The sequence below is a fragment of the Delphinus delphis genome, chromosome 2, assembly GCF_949987515.2.
Source record: "Delphinus delphis chromosome 2, mDelDel1.2, whole genome shotgun sequence".
Lineage (NCBI taxonomy): Eukaryota > Metazoa > Chordata > Mammalia > Artiodactyla > Delphinidae > Delphinus > Delphinus delphis.
In genome coordinates, this window is record NC_082684.1 from 150,134,539 (window position 1) to 150,154,061 (window position 19,523).

Genomic DNA, 19,523 nt, shown 5'->3' on the forward strand with positions numbered 1-19,523 from the left:
TTTGTTATAAAGCAGAAACTAACATACCATTGTAAAGCAACTATACTCCAATAAAGATGTTAAAAAAACCCAAAACAACAACAAAAAAACCCAAAAAAATAGATAAAAAATAAAAAGAATCCGCCTGCCAGTGCAGGGGACACAGGTTCGATCTCTGCTCCAGGAAGATCCCACATGCTATGGAGCAACTAAGCCCGTGTGCCACAACTACTGAAGCCTGTGCACCTAGAGCCCACGCTCCACAACAAGAGAAGCCACTGCAATGAGAAGCCCACACACCGCAATGAAAAGAGTAGACCCTGCTCCCCGCAACTAAAGAAAAAGCCTGTGTGCAGGAATAAAGACCCAATGCATCCAAAATAAATAAATAAATAAAATTTAAAAGGTTATTGTAAAACAAAAAAAATTACAAACAACAAAAGAGAAAAATACATAAATTGAACTATATCAAAATCTATAATTTTGTGGGACAATGATACCACCAAGAAAATGAAAAGACAAGCTACAGAATGAGAGAAGAAAAATTTCAAATCATATATTTGATAAGAAACATATCTAGACTATATAAAAAGTGTTTATCAATAATAAATCAAATATTTTGATTAACTGACAAAAATCAGTAATAAAAAGACATCCCAATTTAAAAATAGGCAAAGGATTTGAAGAGACATTTATCCAAAGAAGATATAAGATGTCTAAGAGCACATGAAAAAATGCTCAATACCATTAGTCATTAGGGAAATGCAAATCAAAACCACAAAGTATGTTATCACTTCACACCTACTAAGATGGCTATAATCAAAACGACAGACAAGAGTAGGCCAGGATGTGGAGAAATCGGAACCCTAATACATTGCTGGTGGGAATGTAAAATCGTGCAGCCACTTTGGAAAACAATTTGGCAGTTCTTCAAATTGTTAAAAAATAGTTACTAAATGACCCAGCAATTCCACTAGTAGGTATACATAGCAAACTGTACACAAGTGTTCACAGCAGCATTATTCATAATAGCTAAAAAGTGGAAACAATCCAAATGTCCATCAACTGATAAATGGAGAAACAAAGTGTGTGTTTCCATACAATGAAATATTATTCATCCATAAAAAGGAATGAAACACTGAAACAGGCTAAAACACAGATGAAACTCCCAAACGCTAGGCTAAGTGAAGGAAGTCAGTCATAAATACATACTGTATGATTCCATTTATTTGAAATGTCCAGAATAGGCAAATTTAGAGACAGAAAGTTGATTAGCGGTTTTCTGGGGCTGGAGAATAGAGTGAGGAATGGAGACTATTCATAGGTACAGCGTTTCCTTTCGGGATGATAAAAGTGTTCTAAACTTAAGATTATGGTGATAGTTATACAACTCTGTGAATGTACTAAAAACCATTGAACTGTACACTTTAAATGGGTAAATTTTATGATGTGGGTTGCACCTTAAACGCATTCAGCCAGACAATGCTTGTGCTTCTTAGTTAAAATCAGCTGTTCTCTGGGAAATACATAATTAGCAAACTGCTTGACTGATTCCATATTAACAGAAAATGCATTTCTAAACATGTGTGTTAATTTAAATTAGTCTCATATAAATTAGATTTAAGTTACAAATCTTAATTACTAAGAGATGCTGATAAATAGATCTCCATTATAATGGTTAATGTGATTTGTGCCCTCAATGTCTTGCAGGATGAGTGAAATGTTCAGCTTTTACTCGACGTATAGGTATTGTGTGTGTGTGTGTGTGTGTGTGTGTGTGTGCGCGCGCGCGTGCGTGTGTTTGCAGAGGGTAGGGAAATGTGTAAATTTGATACTGCTTTTATCCAAAACCATCTGTTAACAAAATCAGTACACCATTTTATTATGATCATCTTTCTTCTGATATGTTTTTTTAAAAATCATGGATTATTCTTTATAGAAATTTCAGTCTCATTCTGATAAAATGATTTAACATATATAAAGCAACTGGTATACAGCAAACGCAATAGACACATGTTAATTAGTTATTCTTATTTTCTCTGGAATTTCTTGCATGTGTACATGAGAGAGACACAGAGAGTTTTCCAAAACAAACAACCCAGGAGGACTGGAAAACCATAAAGTTCCAAGTATCTATATCAGTGATTCTTTTTTTAAAATTCATTCATTCATTCATTCATTTATGGCTGAGTTGGGTCTTTGTTGCTGCGCACGGGCTTTCTCTAGTTGTGGCGAGCGGGGGCTACTCTTCGTTGCGGTGTGCGGGCTTCTCATTGTGGTGACTTCTCTTGTTGAGGAGCACAGGCTCTAGGCGTGCGGGTTTCAGTAGCTGTGGCTCACGGGCTCTAGAGCGCAGGCTCGGTAGTTGTGGCACATGGGCTTAGTTGCTCCGCAGCATGTGGGATCTTCCTGGACCAGGGCTTGAACCCATGTCCCGTGCATTGGCAGGTAGATTCTTAAGCATTGCCCCACCAGGGAAGCCCTATATCAGTGATTCCTAAACTCAGAAAATGAACACTGACTAGGCATGGATATTTTTGAAAAAGCTCCCTACATGATTCTGATTTTTACCTACTCATGTTGATAAAGTGCTAATCTGTATAATTACAGCTCTGAAAAGATTAGGATGAGTACTCCTGTACTGATCTAATTTTACTTTTCCTCTCCTTGAAATATGTTCTAAAAGCTCTGACTTATAACTTTTAATATTTGTATTTATTTGAAATAACATAATGTCTTAAAAAATGGTTATTCACTTCTATTCTTCAGTACACAGCATTCTATCTAAATACCTTATTTAACAAAGCAACATCTAAAACTGGATTTTTTAAAAACTGAAATTACAGTTCTTTACAGTGTAGCAAAATATGAAAATAAGCAATGATAAGATCAGAAAAAAATCTCTCAGACAAGTATGAAAAGATATGCTTGCCACCCTCAAATGAAACAAAACAAAAACAGGGCTATGACTCTTGGTTGCTAAGAATGTTGAAAGAGTTCAGTAATGTTTCTGTAACTACAAAATGGCAGCTAAGGAAATAGAATAAACCAAGATAAGAATTCATATAATGGTAGCTTAAATGCATGGCATTTATCCAAACCTGTGTTTGTGCCAAGAGGAGAAAAAAAAAAAGGAATATCTTGCCAAGATCCTTGTTATTGTTCTAAAATAAGTAAGATAGTATGAACCATGTTAACAATTTTATTGCCAGGACCTTTCTTCACAAGTCTTCATCTCTTTTGCTCTGATATCAAGTTACAGCTACCACAAGGTTAAGAATTATCTTAGTCATGGTCCCATCCTTGCTAAGTATATAAAATGTACAATAACTAGGGGCTTCCCTGGTGACGCAGTGGTTGAGAGTCCACCTGCCGACGCAGGGGACACGGGTTTGTGCCCTGGTCCGGGAAGATCCCACATGCCGTGGAGCGGCTAGGCCCGTGAGCCATGGCCACCGAGCCTGCGTGTCCAGAGCCTGTGCTCCACAACGGGAGAGGTCACAATAGTGAGAGGCCTGCGTACCACAAAAAAAAAAAAAAAAAAAGTACAATAACTAGAAACAGAGCAGTCTCTTAGTTATTTCATTTCTACAGAGGTGAAAGGCGCTAGCTAATTTTACTATGTGTATGTTTATAAGCTACCTTGTTCCAGAAAAGATTTAAGGGAACTAGGCCACTATAATCTCCACAGGGGGCTTTGGGATATCCTTTTGACAGGAAGAGCACAAACCTCAAATCAACCCAACCAAAGGATGAGGGGGCAGATACTGGAAAGGCATTTTTGGTTTGACCCAACAGCACACATGACACCTGCTCAATACTACAATATGATCACCAAAAAATGCTTCTTTATTCAACAAATGTTTAGTGAGCCTGTATATACTAGATAATGAGCTAGAAAGATAACATAAGGAAAATGAAATATGAGATTCTTTACTTTGAGGAGCTTATACTCTAGTTGGGGAAACAGGATATCTATTGTATGTGATTCTGGAGACTTCCACTTCTGGCCAAGATGGAGTAATAGGGTCAGGATTTACCCATGACTGAAACAACCCCAAAATGGACAAAATATAAGAAAGTTTACAAGACACTGATCATCAGGCAAAAAAGAACAGTGATTCCTGAGAGATGAGAAACAAAGTGAGCTCCATGACTGCCCAGGTTACTGCCTGGAGAAAAGTGCCCAGGCTGCAGCACAGAGAACAGAACCCAGGCAGAGCCTGGGGAACTACCTGAACCAAAGAGACACAGCTGAGGTCCAGAAAGACAAGGGCAGCCAGCGTTTATAGAACAGAGTGCCAGAGAGGACAGAGTTAAACAGTGCACTCTGGAGACCTGCAGAGGGCTGCCTTTTAGCGTTCAGCAGAGCAGCACATGTGTATGATGAAACTACCTTGGGCGAAGGAAAAAAACCATCTGAAAAAATCAGAAATAACAGTGCACAGGCTCGTGCAGGCCTGGGAATAGAACGTGCTCCCACCAGCCAGACTGGAAAACCTCATAATTCACAGGGCACTGGGTAGAGAACTCAGGAGAGTCTTGCCTCAGTAGTGGAGAAATAATGAGCCCTAGACCGAACTGCTGCAGTCCCACCTAACAAATCTGAAAAGCAAGACCCTAAAGGATCAAATGACCAAATTGTTTCCATATAACTTAATCTTGTCTCAGAATGAAACTCAAGACTATTTATAGGGGTATCAAAATATCCAGCATCCAAAAAGTTAAAATTCATAATGTCTGGTATCCAATAAAAAAATTACCAGCACGCAAAGAAGCAGGGAAATTCGACCCGTAAGGAAGAGAAAAAAAAAAATCAATATATCAAAACTGACTTAGCAATGACAGATGATAAAATCAGCAGGTGAGGATATTAAAACAGTTATTATAATTATATTCCGTATGTTCAAAATGTTATATAGAGACATGGAAGATATGAAACAAACAAACAAAAAGTTGGAAAGAGAACAAAGAACTGATGGGACAAATAGAAAAGATATACTATGTTAACACTAATCTGAAGAAAGCAAGATCGGTTATATTAATATCAGACAAAGTAGATTTCAGAGCAAAGAATATTACCAGGGATAAAGAAGGTCATTCCATAATGATAAAATAGGCAATGCATCAAGAGGATATACAAGCTTAAATCAACTAAAAAGAAAAAACATGGGGGGAGGAGTCAAGATGGTGGTGTGGGAGGACAAGAAGTTAGCGTCTCCCCACAACTAGGGCATGTGCCGGCCGCTGATGGAGGACTCTAACCCCCAAGGAGATGGGAGGAACCCCAGAGTGAACCAGTAGGATGTAGGGGGACTTAGGGGGGAGGAGAAGTAGAGGCCAGACAAGATCGGCAACCCTGAAGCTGGAGAGATCAGGAGAGGCAGGTGGGAGGGACTCTCTGGGAAGAGCGGGAGAGGAGTGGAGGGTGATCGCCTGCACCACTGGGGCCAGGGAGCCTGCTGAGCTCCCAAGCCGGTTCCCCACCTTTTCAAAGCCCCCTCCAGGCCACATGGGTCCTGGGGGCATAGGAGGGAGGCCAGGGAGATCAGGAGACGCAGGTGGGAGGGGCCCTCCCACACCCCAGACCGGAGGAGCAGGAGAGGAGAGGAGGGCATTTGCCCCACCCACTCGAGCCCAGGAAGCCTGCTGCACTCCCAGGTGAGGTCCCCTGCCCTCTGAGACTGGGACCCTTCAGTTCCTTGAGCCTAAGCCCCACCCCACACAGCCCCCAGGGCCTTTTCCAGTGCTGTGGGTCCTGAGCATTGGCCCTGCCCACCACCCAAACCTCGCCCTTGCTTAGGCCCTGCTCTCCACAGCCAAGGCCTTCCCCCGCTCCTCTTATTATTATTTTTCTTTTCCCTCCTCCTCTTTTTTTTACTATGGTGGTACTGATGTACCTTCGACTTGTTGATTCATCTATATTTTTATTTTTACATCCTTTCTAACATATCTGTTAGTTTCCTAGTCTAATTTTTTTTGTTGTTATTGTTCTTTTCTTTTTCGGCACCCCATGCGGCTTGCAGGATCTTGATTTGCTAGCACGGGGTCGGGTGGAAGCTCCTGCGGTGGGAGCTCTGAGTCTGAACCACTGGACTAACAGACACCTTCAGACTCCAGGGAATATTCATCGGAGTGAGATCTCACAGACTTCCTCTCTCAGCACCAAGACCCAGCTCTACCCAATAGCCTACAAACTCCAATGTTGGAAGCCTCAGGCCAAACAACCAGTAAAACAGGAACATAATCCCATTCATTAAAAAAAAAAAAAAAAAAAAATGGCAAGAAAATATGTCACAGATGAAGGAGCAAGGTAAAAACCTACAAGACCAAACAAATGAAGAGGAACTAGGCAATCTACCTGAAAAAGAATTCAGAGTAATGATAGTAAAGATGATCCAGAATCTCGGAAATAGAATGGAAGCATGGATTGAGAAAATACAAGAAATGTTTAACAAAGATCTAGAAGAACTAAAGAACAAACAAACAGATGGACAACACCATAACTGAAATGAAAAATACACTAGAAGGAATCAATAACAGAATAACGGAGGCAGAAGAACAAATAAGTGAGCTGGAAGACAAAATGGTGGAAATAACTGCCTAGGAGCAGAATAAAGAAAAAAGAATGAGAAGAATTGAAGACAATCTCAGAGACCTCTGGGACAACACTAAATGCACCAACATTCGAATTATAGGGGTCCCAGAAGAAGAAGAGAAAAAGAAAGGGTCTGAGAAAATATTTGAAGAGATTATAGTTGAAAACTTCCCTAACATGGGAATGGAAATAGTCACCCAAGTCCAGGAAGCACACATGGGGACATGTGTATGCATATGGCTTATTCGCTTTGTTGTGCAACAGAAACTATCACGGTATTGTGAGGCAATTATACTCCAATAAAGATCTATTAAAAAATAAAAAACCTAATAACAGAGCCTCACAGTGTATGATTGTCGAACAATTAAAATCAAACTTCTGTGGTATGCAAATTATATACAGACATGTTGGAGGGACAGGAATATCCAGAGTGGGTATGTTTATGCAGGGAAAGTTTCCCATAAAACATGAACAATCCATCAGGCTAACTCCCCACCCCAAAGGAGTAGTGAGTGAATCATTCAAAAGATACAGTGACTAGTCTCCAAAGGAGATGCCTGCATCTGCATGACTAATTTAAATAGCCCAGTCTGCGTATCAGTGCCTGATAAGACCACTTTTTAGAGGTATATAAAGGACATTTAGAATTTATGAAATTTGAGTACAAAAATAGATCCAGTCTTTATCTTGAATGTAGTGGAAACCAACTGCACACTCGCAGTTACATAATCCTGCTGATTTAGGCAGTTTATAACTATGATCCTTCTGGTTTAAGGAATCAAGTCTGCCTTTCCTCCAAAAAGAAATCATGTACTCAGAAAGATGAGGGAAGCATCTTTCAGAAGAGTGACTATAGTAAGTTTTCTGGAAGGCTAAGGGAACTGTGAATAAATAATCTAGAAAGTATATGAGAACCCTTACTTTAAGGCAATCTGGTTAAATTCACCTTTAGTTAAGCAGAGCAGGGCATAGGAGATTCTTGGGAAGAAAACCCAAGGGCATTCCTTTATCCAGGAGGGGAAGGGAAACCACCAGAAAGAATAGGTGGCTCTACCCCAAGGGCCAACTGGGAGCACAGGCATGCTCTTCAAGGAGGGGAGGAGCCCAACCTAGGAGTGTCAGTGGCTCGAAGGGAGGGGTTCTTTGGTGGTGCATAGGAGAGAGTGTACAAGGTACAGCAGGCTCTAGTCTATGAAATAAGGGACAATGAGGGGAAAAAAAGTCTTAGGCTAGGTAAGGGTAAAGTGTGATGTTAGACGTGGGGAGGAAGACTCCTGGCAAAGCAAAGCAAAATGAGAGTCAGTAAGAAGTATTAAAAACTGGGCCCAATTATTTCTCTAAGTGTCAAATCCATGGCAAGGCTCTGAGCCTTATCTATCCTGGAGACAGAATATTCAAGATATGTAAAAATATGATGAGAAATAATAACCAGTCAGAACTCTGCATTTTCACCATTCTCAGGAATGAGAAAGAGCTGGATAAATACTCTCCTTCACCCTTGGTCTATGCCTCAGTTACATCTTCTGCAACATTTCAAGGAGAAAAGGGTAAAAAGCTTCCCAACATTTTAATATTATATCTTCAAGCAAAAGGAACATTATATTGCAATTATCTTATTGTTTTAATTTTCTTAAACACTTAGTTTCTCAACATTTTGAACACAGTAGGCTCATAGCAAAGACACTTCCATTAATCTCTACCAAGATTACTTGATACCATGATACCATTCCTACCATGAGCTTGTTAGATTTAGATGAACTTAACAGATGTATATTGTGGATTCTACTGTAAACAATGCACTTAAAAACAATCCTTAATATATCTTTTCTCAGCTGTGCCTTATTAGCTGCCTAATACCTTCTTTTTTGCTGTCAACAAAATTACAGTTATTAAAAGGAGAACATTTATTACTGTAGGACAAAATGTTCCCAAAATGCATCGAAGACATAATGCCTTGAATTTCACCTAATTAGGATGAATTCCTCCTTCTCAGATGTTGACATATGCTTTTAATTCTGTAAAATGTACAATTATAAACAACCATTTCACAAATCACAAAATGAAATTACTAATATATCTCTATAATAACAACCCTCAAGTGCCTTTTCGAGGCAGTCAGAGATGATCTAGAAAGATGAAATTTGGCATGAGTGTGTAGTTTTTGTTCATGGTCAAAAAGAAAAATCATGAAATGTCCAATTTTCAGTTTTATGGGTATTCCCTTTTGTCATACCAGTTCTGTATAATTTTAGCTCCGGAAAGAGTGTGTCTTTAAGTTAAAAAATAACAAGTATAATTAATCATCATTCAGTCTCAGAATATAAGAAAGTAGTTGGATAACTATTCCTTTTAGTGGTTCCCAATTTTTCTTTTAAAAGAGAATTGAGTAGTCATCTTTAAAAATAATTTACAATGAGAGATCCCTATGAGATTCTGGCATATAACTTGGAAGGAGTTCAAGGAACTGAGTGAATCGCTATAACATTCCCTGGTACAGAAAACTAATACTGCCATTGGGGACTGAACTCTGAAACCAGTCATCTTAGTATGAAAAATGATTTAGTTTAGAGAACAATGGCACATTTTACAGATTCTAACTAGTCTGAGCACACCAAAAAAGGAAAATGCTTTTATTTCTTAACAGGTTTGCAAACTGTTTTAAGAAGAACCAGGAGAAACTCTTCTGTCTGGGAAGGCATCCTCCATCTGAAAGTCTATCTCCTGTGAAATAAGCCATTAAGTGAGAAACCTGGTACTCAACCCAGGTGTTCAGGTAAAGGGTCATTGGAGCGGCAGCTTAAAAAAACAAGGTTCTGAATTCTCAGAGCTAAGGAGGGGATTCACATTTAGCTTGATTGGAAGGTATGTTAATACGATGTACATGAATTATTCTGAGGGTCTTCTGGAATGTGATCAAAATCTTGGGGATGAGACCCAAAGAAAGGAAGGCATATTAGTGACTATGAATAACCAAGGCCAACCAATTTAAGACTGAGCTCCAGGGTGGCTTTAAGAAGTCAAGAGCCGTCTTTTAGCTGTATTTCAAAACAGAGCTCTGCAACCAAAGTTCTCCAGTTGTTGAAGGTAAACTTGCCCTTCTTCATGTCTACAATGCTGTAACATGGCTTTTAAGGCTTGGCCTGAGGAACATGACACATAGAGGGCCCATAAATAAACCCATGCACCTATGGTCAACTCATCTATGACAAAGGGGGCAAGAATATACAATAGAGAAAAGACTGTCTCTTCAATAAGTGGTGCTGGGAAAACTGGACAGCTACATGTAAAAGAATGAAATTAGAACATTCTCTAACACCATATACAAAAATAAACTCTAAATGGATTAAAGACCTAAATGTAAGACCTGAAACCATAAAACTCCTAGAAGAAAACATAGGCAGAACACTCTTTGACATAAATCTTAGTATTTTTTTGGATCTGTCACCTAAGGCAAAAGAAAAGCAAAAATAAACAAACGGGATGTAATTAAATTTAAAAGCTTTTTGCACAGCAAAGGAAACCAAGACGACCTACTGAATGGGAAAAAATACTTGCAAATGATATGACTGATAAGTGGTTAATACCCAAAATATATAAACAGCTCATAAAACACAACATCAAAAAAACTAACAACCTGATTAAAAAATGGGCAGAAGACCTAAAGAGATATTTTTCCAAAGAAGACAAAGAGACGGCCAAGAGGCACACAAAAAGGTGCTCAACGTCATAAGCACCAGAGAAACGCAAATTAAAACCACAATGAGATATCACCTCACACCTGTCAGAACGGCTATCATCAAAAAAACCCACAAATAACAAAAGTTGGTGAGGATGTGGAAAAAACGAACCCTTGGTGGGAATGTAAATTGGTGCAGCCACTGTGGAGAACAGTATGGAGGTTCCTCAAAAAACTAAAAATAGAACTACCATATGATCCAGCAATTCCAGTCCTGTGTATACATCTGAAGAAAACAAAAACACTAATTCAAAAAGGTACATGAACCCAATGTTCATGGCAGCATTATTTACAATAGCCAAGATATGGAAGCAACCTAAGTGTCCAACAACAGATGAACGGATAAAGAAGATGTGGTATGTATGTACAATGGAATAGTACTCAGCCATTAAAAAGAATGAAATTTTGCCATTTGCAACAACATGGATGGACTTGGATGGTATTATGCTTAGTGAAATAAGTCAGACAGAGAAAGACAAATACCGCATGTTATCACTTATATGTGGAATCTAAAAAATAAAACAAACTGGTGAATACAACAAAAACGAAACAGACTCACAGATATAGAAAACAAACTAGTGGTTACCAGGGGGAGAGGAAAGGGGGCGGGGGCAAAATAGGGATAGGGTATTAAGAGGTACAAACCACTATGTATAAAATAAATAGGATAGGGACTTCCCTGGTGGTCCAGTGGGTAAGACCCCGAGCTCCCAATGCAAGGGGCCTGGGTTTGATCCCTGGTCGGGGAACTAGATCCTGCATGCATGCCGGAACTAAGAGTCCACATGCTGTAACTAAAGATCCTGTGTGCCGCAACTAAGACCCGGCACAGCCTAAATAAATACATATTTAAAAATAAATAAATAAATAGGGTACAAGGATATACTGTACAGCACAGGGAATATAGCTAATATTTTATAATAACTAAATGAAGTATAACCTTTAAAAATGTGAATCACTGTGCTGTATACCTGAAACTTCTAAACTGTACATCAACTATACCTCAATTTTTACAAAAAGGAATGAATGAACAAATGAATGAATAAATAAATCTGTCTCTCTCTACACACACACACACACACACACACACACACACACACACACCCTTTTGGTTCTATTTCTCTGGAGAACCCTGACTAATACAAGTATCTAAGGCAGTGATTCTCAACTAGAGATAAGGGGAAGTGGGGTCGATAAAAAGAGCAGAGGGGTTGGGGATGATAATTTTGAAAAGGCATGGGCAGACCTTGTGGAATACCTACTCAAAAGCCATTCACAACCTTCGTCTATTACAGAGGTGGGAATACTAAAATGAATTTTCCACCTTCCCCTGCAACTAAGGGATAGCCATGTAACAGAGTTGTGGCCAGAAGGGCTTCCTTCCCAAATAAAAAGCTAAAGCCTTACTAGGAAAAAGCACTATGCTCTAACCATTCTCTCCACCTGGCCTACTAAGGATTCAGATGTAAAACCAGTGCCTGGAAGAGCTGAAGATCAACTCTACTGCTGCCACCATTCCCCAGTGTTCCATGCACAGCATTTTAAATAGGAGTGAAAGCAGAATCTGGCTTCTTAGGCCAACCTGTATTGAAAGCTGAGAAATTTAACCTACTTCATGTTAAATGTTATTATATAGACAGCTTTTAAAATTATAGCTGTACTCCTTCTCCACTGAGGCTAGCTAAGGTCAAAATCTGCAATGGGGGGCTTCCCTGGTGGCACAGTGGTTAATAATCCGCCTGCCAAAACAGGAGACACGGGTTCGATCCCTGGTCCGGGAAGATCCCACATGCTGAGGAGCAACTAAGCCCGTCTGCCACAACTACTGAGCCTGAGCTCTAGAGCCTGCAAGCCACAACTACTGAGCCCACACACCTAGAGCCCGTGCTCTGCAACAAGAGAAGCCACCACAATGAGAAGCCCGCACACTGCAACGAAGGTAGCCTCTGTTCGCCACAACTAGAGAAAGCCTGAGTACAGCAATGAAGACACAACACAGCCAAAAATAAATAAATAAAATAAATTAAAAAAAAAAATCTGCAATGGGAAGGACTTGGACTAGAAGAATTTCCTGAAAGTAATGATTATGAAGCACTGACAATTATAATTATAATGGTTATGAATCACAATTAATAAGGAAGGCTGTAGGGTAAGAGTCTTTGAAAATATGTCCTGAATTCTTTTATGGCATTCCACTTTAAAGACAGGAGTTAGAACTGAGTGGCACTTTGACATCACTGCATTTTGTAATATAGTAGTGCATTTAAAATTTTACCTCAGTACACTTTTAATATTTGTTACAGTTGAGAACTAAAGAATTCTAAAGAGAACTAAAAATCACTGTAATAAAACCCCACGAACAAATCATTAACAAGGAACTTATTGGCCAAGTAGGTGAATGTAAAGGAAGTGCCCAAATTACCTAATAATTATTTTATTTATTTATTTATTTTTGGCTGTGTTGGGCCTCCGTTGCTGTGCACTTGCTTTCTCTAGTTGTGGCGAGCGGGAGCTACTCTTCGCTGCAGTACGTGGGCTTCTCATTGCAGTGGCTTCTCTTGTTGTGGAGCACGGGCTCTAGGCATGCGGGCTTCAGTAGCTGTGGTTCGTGGGTTCTAAAGTGCAGGCTCAGTAGTTGTGGCACACAGGCTTAGTTGCTCCGCAGCATGTGGGATCTTCCAGGACCAGGGCTCGAACCCATGTTCCCTGTATTGGCAGGAGGATTCTTAACCACTGCGCCACCAGGGAAGTCCCCTAATAATTTTTAAAGTCAACAGTATCATATCTTTGAGGCTATCAACGATGCACCTTTAAAAATATTTTCTCCAGTCCTACCTGTAAGAAGAAAAATCAAGTGCTGTCAAATAATGACTTCAAAATTCGTGCTTACCTTTTTTTTCTCCAGTGTAAGGCACATAGTCTTCCCTGTCCTTATGCTCCAAAGCTTCCTTCTCCAGATATGAAAGGAGGTGTTCTCTATCAAATGGCCCTGTGGCAGACTTTGATGTCTGGTTCTTCTGCCGGAACCCTGCAGGCAGAAGGGCATTCTGCCAAAGAGAATGAATCGGCCATTATGACCAGCAAGAATCATAATGCTATATACGTCCAGATGTTACCATCTAAGAAAGATTTATAGACTAGAATGGGATGTAGGCATTAAAGACTTCATTACAGGGTTTTAGGGCAGCAACATAAAAGTGTTCCAAACAAAGTTTTTTAAAATTAGGTAGAATTCACTTACATTATTATTAAAATAGGCACATTCACCTTTTCTTCAGAAAGTATTCTACTAGCAGGAAACACCCTTTACTTTTTAAGTATCCTGGGACAGTAATGAAAAATAGTTTGTAATGCTTAATAACAGCTCAGCATATATGTATACATAGAAAATAATTCCACTGCAAAAGAATGTTAAATGACTATATACATCATAGTCCTTCATAATGTCTGCTATTTCATCATAAAGACTTTCTCAGAAGAAAAACATGTACATCATACAGTAGGCTATCAGGATATTAATGTTTACTTGTTTGTGTTTAAATGCAAAGGTTCAATTTCTGTGTGTATGTATGTGTGTATATATCAGCACTAGGACGTATCTGCAGCAACCACTGTCATTGCTACTCAAGACACTCAGAGATTCTCACGGCAAGAGTTATATCCCTAGGTTTCCACCTGGGTACAGCCTTTTTGAGTGCATGGAGTAACTGAGAGTGCGGGAGGGGTGAGAGGCAATGGACTAAAGTTGTCTCTTTTAGTCCCTACTCTGTATTTTCACTAAGCCCAGGAATAACAAGCGGTGACTAAACAATGTGAGCTGCATCTTTTTGCTTGTCAAAAATCGAAGAGTATCGTGATACTACCTTGTCTCACAATTCCCAAGTATTCTTTGCTTTGAAAATGGGAGGCGGCCAGAAAAGTTACACAAAAGGGCCAACTCTGTTCTACAACACCTCACAATATTGGCAAGGATGCTGAATCTCCTAGGTGTTATAAGATCATTTTTCATTACAAAGAGGGATCTTGTATGGATAATGATAATGAGAAATACTCATTTTATAACTAGAAAATATGGCACTTCAACTTTGGCCATTTGCTGAAATCCACAATAATTTTCATAAAATTCGCCTTTGTGTTTTCCTCATGTAATGCTGTATGCATAACACAGAAAGCTCACCTATCAAGATGAAATACAAAAGAGGTTTTTCCTAACCATTCACCAAAAATGTTTCTACAACACAAAATTGTCTATAGGAATATAAAAAAGAAACACAAGATTTCTACCCTCAGACTTTGAAATCAAGACAAGACTTGTACATGAAGAATCCATTCTCAACAAACCATCAAGTCCTATCCATTTTTACTTCCTAAAAACTGTCTAACTTTTCTCCATCTCCAATACCATTACTTTGGTCTACACTATGATCCAAGCTGGGATGGACTATTACATTAGCCTCCCAACTGGTCTCCCTGGATCAGCTGCTGATACTCTTCAACCTTCACTCCCACCCCCTAAGGTTATCCTAGCCTCATCTCACACACCCTCCCATTCTAACCACATCAACCCTTGTTCCTCCCTTGTACTTGCCATATACTTCTTTCCCTGGAATGCTCTGTCCATCCTTTTTTGCAACTCATTTTTCAGACTGCAGCTCCATTCCCCCAAGGAAAGCTTTTCCTGACCTCCCATTATATGCTCTTACATATGGCACGATTATTTGATTAATGTCTAATTCCTCACACTCCTACCAGACTATACATCAGGAGGGCAAAGACCACATTTGTTTTGATCACTCTCATATCCCTAAGCCTAGCATAGTACCTGAGATCTATAGGTTGCCCCCCACCCCAATACTTATTGAATAAAGATTTGAGAATACTTTTAAAGAAAAATGCTCATTAAGGCAAATTAATATAAGTTACTTTCCTTCACCATCAATAAGGCACATGTATACATACTGCTACTTCATGGTGGTAGCAATGGAGTTGCATTATACCACCTGCCTGTTCAAGCCCATGTCAAACATACAGGTTTTAAATGATATGTTAGCTGGCCCTTAAAAACAGTCTTTGACCACAAAATAAATGAGAGCTAACTGGCTCTGGAGGCTATGAGCTAAGCTTTATTAGAAGCACACTTTAATCAAGAAAGTTAATGGATCATAATTACTTAACAAATAGATAAAAAATCTCATTAAAATGACTGCCACTGAAAATTACATGCTTCTCCCTTGCAGTGGAATTTTGTTGTAATAATTTATTCCCAGTCTTAGAAACGAAAAAACACCTTTTGCCTAAGCTGGCTGGCTGTCTTTTTGAGACAGAAGTTTTGAGAAAACACAGTTAAGTTAGCAAATACATATATTGAATGCAGAGTAAGGAAAGTAAAATAGCCCTCCAAAATACAACAAAATAGCACCATATACAAACTTCATCTGCTCTTATCTACCTTCTGAGACTTTGGAAGGTACAGTGTGTTCCTCTGGTTGAAGTAGCTGCTGCTACCCTGGCCCTCTTGTCTCCCCTGGTCCTTTACTGAAACACTTTCCAAAAACTTCACCCAACGAGTGGCAAGCTGTCAGTAAACATCACTGTTCTTCTAGTCTCAACTAACAGTATCTGAGGTTGGGGAAGTTACAACTAGGGTTGGGGAGTCTGCAAAATACATCCAGAAGTTAGAACCCAAGCCTCCCCATACAAGAAGCAGGCCATGGATTTCAAATAAGAAAATATAAGCCATCAGCTTTTAGACCTATAGAATAAAGCACGAGTTAAAGGGGATTCACGGTAGTTTAACAGAAAGACCACTAGACTCGGCCAGGGATCAATCAGGTAGTAAAGGATCTAGCCTCAGTTCTTTCCCTAATTGTAATAACTGAGGCAAGTCACCTAACTTTTGTTTTCCATCTGTGAAACAGAAGGCAAGCGCTAGATCAATGTTTCTCAACAGGGGGTGTTTTCATCCCCCAGGGGACAATTGGCAATACCCCGAAACATTTTTGATTGTCACAGTTGGGGGGAGGGCATATTAATCACTTTTTTAATTTTCTGTATTTTATGATGCTTTGACATCTTGGGGGCCTTGCTAATTCTGGAAAGACTGCCCCTCCCAGGGCTAACTAATTCCTAGGGATAGCAAACAAATCCCCCCCAGCCCCTGCCATGTGCCCCTCATATGAAAACCAGCCAATCCAGAGCCCACACCCCCAACCAACTCTTTCATCTTTCACACACCAAGCCAATACTTCCCCTGCCCTAAACTGCCCAGGGCCAGGAACTGGACAACTAGAGACCACTCCTGTAGCCCAGAGCCACTGAAATTATTCAAACTATCCAATTCTAAACTTGCTCAAATCTGCCCACCCTGCCTCACCTATTCCTTCCCTTGGAAACCACAAGAAAAGTTCTGGGCCACACTTGCACCTCACTCCTACCTCCTGACCAAGCCAGCTGCTCCCCCATGTGGCCCTGTGTGGCTTGGTGCACCTCCTGCTGTTGGGAACTGAAAGTAATAAACTCTTCTTTCAAGGAACTTTCCATGTATGGTACCTCACCAGACCAGGTACATTTTAAATCAGGAGGGTATTCTATTAGTATGTTGTGAGTAGAGGCCAGGGATGCTGCAAAACACCCTACAATGTACAGGGCAGCCCCACAGCAAAGAATTATCCAGCCCCAAATGTCAACAGCGCCAGGGCTGAGAAACCCTGGACCAGATGAACTCTTATGCTCCTACCATTTGATTCAAATAGGTCTGATAGGCTGAATTGCCTGGAGCAGATACCACTGTGACATGCAAAACAGCACTGTTATTCTGAGTTACCCCACAGACTCAGGTGCACTGAAAAATCTTCCTTATAGTAACCATTATGGTTAAGGGATTTGATCAGTGGTATTGACACATTACCCAAGTGCTAAAGTAATGCTGAGAAAAGGAGTGTAATTCTCAATATAAATTAGAAAACCTTCTAGCAGGAAATAAATGTGTGGTAGTGACAAGAACACTTTCATAAAACAAACTCTTACCACAGTCCTTAAAAGGCACTAAAAGTCAATGTCTTTTTTTTTTTTTAAAGTCAATGTCTTGTCATAATAAAATGTGGTAAAGAAAAGCAGCCTAGCAAATAGCCATTACCTTCAGATCAAGCAGCCACAACCTTAGTGTTCTCCCCTGACTGCCTCCCAGCCGCACACGCCCTGCCACAACAACCGCTCCAAACATACCAGGGGTTAACAATTCCAGGGTCAAGGGTCTCCACCTTAGCCTTATGTAATGCATAAGGTCAGCAACAGCCATATTGCAAAGTAAAACATATATACATATATTCAGGTCTGCTCTACATGGATTGCAGTATTGCCCAGAGTCTGCTTAGATCTATTCTACCAATAACTAGAAACTTTGATCCAATTTGGTCAGCATCTTTCAGAAAGGTAATAATTAGATTTAAGGTCATGAAGGACCCTCTAGAGACACTCTCTACACTGCAGCCATCCTGGTACAGAAGCCCTGAAGAGGCATATAGGCTGGCGTATGTCAAAGAGCTAATCATCTGCTGCATTTTACCAAAAACATTCTTCCCAGCCCAGAGAGAAAAGATTTCTTAAAGGGAAGAAAATTTCAGGAGATGTTTGAAAATAAAAATGTTGGAGAAAACAGTTTAGAACAGTCATGTCATTAGAGATACCAGGCAGAAGTGGGGGTACTGGAAAGGAGGCCAAAAGTTCATTTGGATAAAGAGGAGGAGGGGGACAGCAGTGTCAGGGAAAAGTCATGGAAAAGCTAACTGTTCAAAGGCAGCTACTTAGTATCAAAGGGTTTGAAAAATTATTTCATTTCTCTTTATTGCCTAGCACCTACCTCAGGGTCAAGATCATCCAGCACAGTTTCCAGTTGTTTCAGTTCTATTTCTGATAGATTCCCAAGGAGTTCATCTTCATCAACATCCTTGTACTTTTCTAAGTCCTTCCGGAACGATAGTGCCATGGTTTGCAGTCACTTAATTTTTGCTATTCAGTACAGTCGGAAGTGACTTCTTATTTTTTTTCTTAAAGCTATGGAGAGAAGAAACAAAAACATTTAAAATATTAAGTCATCCCCACCTAGTTAGATCTATTTTAGGTTAAATGAAATGTAATTTCCATGTGTCATATATTCTTTGACTACGTATCACACACTACCCTTGCCTATGAATCATTCAATGTCTTTACCTTTTGTCTTTTGTTGACAAAAAGCAACCAAACAAAAACAAAAAGCCACACTGGGAAAAAAGAGGGGGAGGAGAGAAGAAAATTGAAATCCATTAAAACAGCTATTTGACAGAATTTAGATTCCTGATAACTGAGTTTTAGGGGGGAAGAACTATGTACCAAAATATAATTTTTTCCATCAATTGCTTTCAAATGATTGCTACCAGTACCAGAATACTTTGTTTAAGCACAGTATGTTTGAGGCATGCTTGTTTTCCTATAAATTGCTTAGAACATTATTTTCTGACTCAATATTAATATAGGGGAGATATTAATATACTCTCCATGGGAGGAATGGCCATTGGAAAAAACATTTTTTGAAAACGTTCATTTAAAAAAAATTTTGCATTTTTTCTTCTAATTTATATTTTGTTGCATTATGAAAACAATACATTTATTTGGCAAAGTAATCTAGGTTACAAGTTGAAATAAAAGAAAATTCTGAAGAAAGTGCACTGATTTTTTAAATATGAAATATTCGATGTATTCTAACGAACACATACTAGCATTCTTATTAGGAAAAGGCATTTTTAAAGGAAAAAAACATAGCATTCTGAAAAGGTTTCAGCAAAATACTCAAAACCATGCTGGGATATGTCATCCACTGACTGGCAAGATTGGTCAGGAGGGTCTGGTGGTAGGAAAGGATCTTCACCATTTCCTCACCATGTTCATCCCTCCCAAACAGCTATGAAGCGACTCAAAAAGCAGTATCTTTCCAGATATAGCAGGACTATTCTATAGGAAAAAAAAAAATACTTAAAATAAGTACTGCAAAAAGCATGAAGTAAAAATGAAGTATTTCTATAAATGCTAGCCATATATGTAGATCATTTACCTCATAAAATGTTCCTATGTGAATAAGAAATAATCCTTAGACTTCCTGATTTGGCTAAATTTTTCTTGGCTGTAAAACGCCCAGCACTTCAAAGTTTGGATATACTTTCTACTCCCTTCTCCCAA

At 39.4% G+C, this 19,523-nt stretch overlaps 1 protein-coding gene across 1 annotated transcript in view; it reads right to left on the reverse strand.

Annotated features, from left to right (window-relative positions):
- Nucleotides 1-19,523, reverse strand: part of TMOD3 (tropomodulin 3) — an 84,694-nt gene that overhangs the window by 27,168 nt on the left and 38,003 nt on the right. The window contains exons 2-3 of the mRNA XM_060005962.1: nt 18,172-18,365; nt 13,204-13,360 (exon numbers count right to left, since the gene is read on the reverse strand). Coding sequence (XP_059861945.1) covers nt 13,204-13,360; nt 18,172-18,297 — 283 coding nt within the window. The 5' untranslated portion in view covers nt 18,298-18,365. The remainder of the gene's footprint in view (nt 1-13,203; nt 13,361-18,171; nt 18,366-19,523) is intronic.